The sequence below is a fragment of the Bison bison genome, unplaced genomic scaffold, assembly GCF_000754665.1.
Source record: "Bison bison bison isolate TAMUID 2011002044 unplaced genomic scaffold, Bison_UMD1.0 scf7180017864180, whole genome shotgun sequence".
NCBI lineage: Eukaryota > Metazoa > Chordata > Mammalia > Artiodactyla > Bovidae > Bison > Bison bison.
Genome location: NW_011494752.1, coordinates 8,840,399 through 8,844,416, shown reverse-complemented (window position 1 = coordinate 8,844,416; position 4,018 = coordinate 8,840,399). Strand labels below are relative to the sequence as shown.

The following is a 4,018-nucleotide window of genomic DNA, read 5'->3' as shown; positions in this document are numbered from 1 at the left end:
AGAGAACACAGTGCCTGTGGACCTTTGGACCACAACACAGGCACTAATGTCCACGGAGACCCGTCAGCCTGATGTGTGGACAGGGGCTGGGCTGCATGGCCATCTTAGCAGCTACAGCCTGGCAAGACCCTTGGGGACCACAGGACCTGCATTGCGCATCTGCTCTGTTTGGGGTTTCTAGGTCTGGCGGCTCAGGCAGCTGAAGGGGGGCCCCAGGGTACCCACCGAAGTCAGGGCCCCGGCACCGCAGCTCCTCCAGGTACACCACCTTCTTGCCGACCACACAGCCTGCGCTGTAGCCTGCGGGCCAGGCCCACGTCAGCACCCGCCGGGGAGGCCCCCGCCCTGCCGCCCCCACACTCACACCCCGTTCCCCCCCGGTGCTGACCCAGTCGAGGCGGCTCCAGGGGCTGCAGGTGGATGATGTCACCCTTGTGGAAGGCCAGCAGCGCAGGGTCCTCAGGCAGGAAGTTCCTCACAGCAACCACGTAGTCCGAGTCCTGCGTCAGTCAGGGGCTGGGTGAAGGCTGTGGGCCCATGCCCTCCTCCCAGAGGCCAGGGCCCACTCCCCTGCCCCGCACACAGGCTGTGAGAGCATGGCCACAGGTCTGACCCACCCCTACCCCTCCCAGAGCCTCAGCGCTGAGGCCAGGTGCCAGGCCCGGGGACTGCCCGGTCTGGAAGAAGCATGGGGCTGGATGTGGTCACCAGGTGGTCAGTGATGGGCAGTGCAGCCCCTTGCAGGAGGGGAGGAATGAGGCTGCTGCCGAGCCCAGAGGCCTAAGTGAAGGACCCTGGAGAGGCCGGCAGCAGGGGCATAGGCCCCAGGTTGGAAGGCACAGCTCGAGCAAGAGTCTGAAGACACAGTCGCAGACACACAGGTGTATCCACCCCTCCCAGGCAGGCGTGGCTGGTACATTCAGGCCCTCAGCCTGCTGCGGGCATCTGCAGGAGGGCTCTGACCTTCTTCAGCTCCAGTATGAAGTCATCCACCAGGGTCTTGACCTGGTGAGCTCGGGCTGAGAAGAGAATAACCTTCTCACTGGCCAAGTTGAACTCCAGCATGTTCTGGGAGGGAATGGTCACAAAGAGGATGTCCGCAAAGCTGGAGGAGGGGGAGGTGGCATGAGGCAGGACACCACGGACAGAGGGACACCCCCCACCACCGTCTGCACCTCTGGCCCCTGCCTGCCTCCCCTCCCCTCCTGCCCGTGGCTCCAGCGCCCTGCCCATCACTCTGTGAACCCACAACCTCCCAGCACCCCCACACTTTGTTTTTTATTTATTTTTCTGCCTGTTGATCCAACCCCCCAGATTTTGCCCACAGGTCTGTCTCCTTCACTAAGCAAATGCTCAGACTCTGGAAGGAAGGAGCCTGCATCTCACTGATGCCTGAGACTCCCCGTGCTGTGGCATAAAGGACCATGGGCTGCTGGGAGGGAGGGGTCGGAGGATGCAGGAAGGTTTCACACTCAAGCATCTGCACTTGGCTGTTCACATGCGGTAGCCCTGCCCTCAGTAGGCTCTGGGGTGGGACTTTAGGGGTGTCCAAGCTGAGGATGGGGTACTGGCTCCCAGCTCACCACTGCCTGGCTGGGTGACCCAAGACAAGCAACATCTTTCTCTGAGCCTGTTTCCTTGATTAAAGGATTTGGCATAGAGCCGGGCACATGGTAGGTACAGTCATCCCTCAGTATCTGTGGGGAACTGGCTCCAGGGCCCTTGGAGGGCAACCAAATCCATGGGTGCTCAAGTCCCTCTCATAAGATGACCTGGTATTGGCATATAACCTACGCACATCCTGTTTACTTTAAATCATCTCTAGATTACTCTTAACACTTCAAGTGAAGTGGAAGTCGCTCAGTTGTGTCCGACTCTTTGGGACCCCATGGACTATACAGTCCATGGAATTCTCCAGGCCGGAATACTCAGGGGATCTTCCCAACTCAGGGATCAAACCCAGGTCTCCCACACTGCAGGTGGATTCTTTACCAGCTGAGCCACAAGGGGAAGTCCAAGAATACTGGAATGGGTAGCCCTATCCCTTCTCCAGGGGATCTCCCCAACCCAGAAATCAAACCAGGGTTTCCTGCATTGCAGGCGGGTTCTTTACCAACTGAGCTATCAGGGAATTCAATGTAAACACTGTACTGCTGCTGCTGCTAAGTCACTTCAGTCGTGTCCGACTCTGTGCGACCCCATAGATGGCTGCCCACCAGGCCCCGCTGTCCCTGGGATTCTCCAGGCAAGAACACTGGAGTGGGTTGCCATTTCCTTCTCCAATGCATGAAAGTGAAAAGTGAAAGTGAAGTTGCTCAGTCGTGTCCGACTCTCAGCGACCCCATGGACTGCAGCCCACCAGGCTCCTCCGTCCATGGGATTTTCCAGGCAAGAGTACTGGAGTGGGGTGCCATTGCCTTCTCCCTAAATGCTGTACAGGTAGTTATAAAAGAAAGATAGATGTTATGGGAATAGTTGCCAGTGAGTGAAAAATTTGTTTTGCATTTTGGAATTTTCTGGAATTTTTTTTTCTGAGTATTTCCCATCCACCATTGGCTGAACCTGCAGATGTGAAGCCTGTGAACACAGAGAGCTGACTGTACTCAGCCGCCAGCCATCGAGCGAGTCGGTCCGTGGAGGAAGTGCTGGTGTCAGTCCATGCCCCGAATCCTGCCAACCCATGCCCCGCCCATGCCCTGCGTGAACCCTCCCCCTCGCCTGCCGCTTACCTGTAGGTGCGCAGGACCCGCAGTTGCCCACTCGCCTCGTGGCTGCCCTTGACCACACGCAGGAGCTTGATGCCCGTGTGGGACACAGCCAGCATCTGCACCCCGGTGCCCACGCTGCCCTGGGGAGGGGACAAGGGGTATTCCAGGCTCATTCCTAGAGCCCCTGGGGGGCAGAGAGTGGGCAGGGGCAGGCAGGGGGCTCCTACCGTGGCAGGAAACAGGCGGGAGAAGTAGACCTCCCAGGTGTCTCGTGCAGTGCTGACCACGGCCCGCTTCACGCTCTCTGTCACCAAGGGCCGCTGCGTGTCCAGCTGGTTCTGGGCTAAGGGACACGGGTCGGGTCAGGACCGGGGCCCCCTCCCCTGCTGACCCGCAGTGCATGGAGGGGAGGTTGACCCTCAGCAAGGAGGTGTCAGACCACTGCGTTCCCAGCATCCATATGGGGAATCTGATATCCACAGACAGGACAGTGGGGACCGCAGTCAGGCCAGTATAGCCCAACCCAGACTTGCCGCTGGGCCCCGGGGAGAGGCCAGGAGCAGCGCAGAGAGGGTGGCAGGGGCTCCAGCAGACTGCCCCTCTCCCCCCACACCCCGCAGTACCAAACAGGGCTTTCATCTGGAGCCGCTCCTCCGCAGAGATGCGCAGGCAGGCCTCGGAGAGAGTGTCGTGCAGGACCTGTGGGAGGGGCGTGAGGCGGGCGGCTGCAGGGTTCCCCAAACCTGGAGCCCAGGCTGGACTGTGTCAGGACGACTGGGGATGGGGTGCTTTCCAAGCAGTGAGGGCACCTTGTAAATCAGACCCCACTTCTGAGGACCCTCACTCTTCTCATCTCCACCCTCCCCAGGCCCTAGTCTCCTGATCCACACAGGGGATCTTGGGGTGGACCCTGGGGCCCACGAGCTCAGACCAGCCATGAGTCTGCTTATATGGGATGTGGGCTCCCCAAGCCCATCCACGGCAGGGGGCGCAGCAGACCAGCTCCCTGTCCTCGCTGCGGGCAAGGACCCCAAACCCGAGCAGGAGGCTTGGCAGACGGCTGATCCACACGCCTGCTGCCCTGCTGCTACTCGAGGCCGGGAGGCGGGACAGGACCTCACCTGGCGGAACAGGAGGTCCAGCTGCACGGGGTGGCTGTGGTCGTCCTTGGGGTAGAACACCTGCGGTGTGGGGCTACCATGAGGCCCCGTGCTCCTCACCAGCTGCGCTGTGACCCCCGGCCCATCAGGCCCTGTGCCCCCTCCAGCCCTGGTAGGGCCCCAGCACCTCTTTGCGCAGGAAGATCTGCC

The 4,018-nt window shown here is 60.6% G+C and overlaps 1 protein-coding gene across 1 annotated transcript in view; it reads right to left on the bottom strand.

Annotated features, from left to right (window-relative positions):
• Positions 1-4,018, bottom strand: part of MYO15A (myosin XVA) — a 46,278-nt gene that overhangs the window by 14,459 nt on the left and 27,801 nt on the right. Inside the window, 7 exon segments of the mRNA XM_010843167.1 lie at positions 226-300; positions 389-500; positions 964-1,105; positions 2,730-2,848; positions 2,936-3,051; positions 3,332-3,407; positions 3,830-3,889. Coding sequence (XP_010841469.1) covers positions 226-300; positions 389-500; positions 964-1,105; positions 2,730-2,848; positions 2,936-3,051; positions 3,332-3,407; positions 3,830-3,889 — 700 coding nt within the window.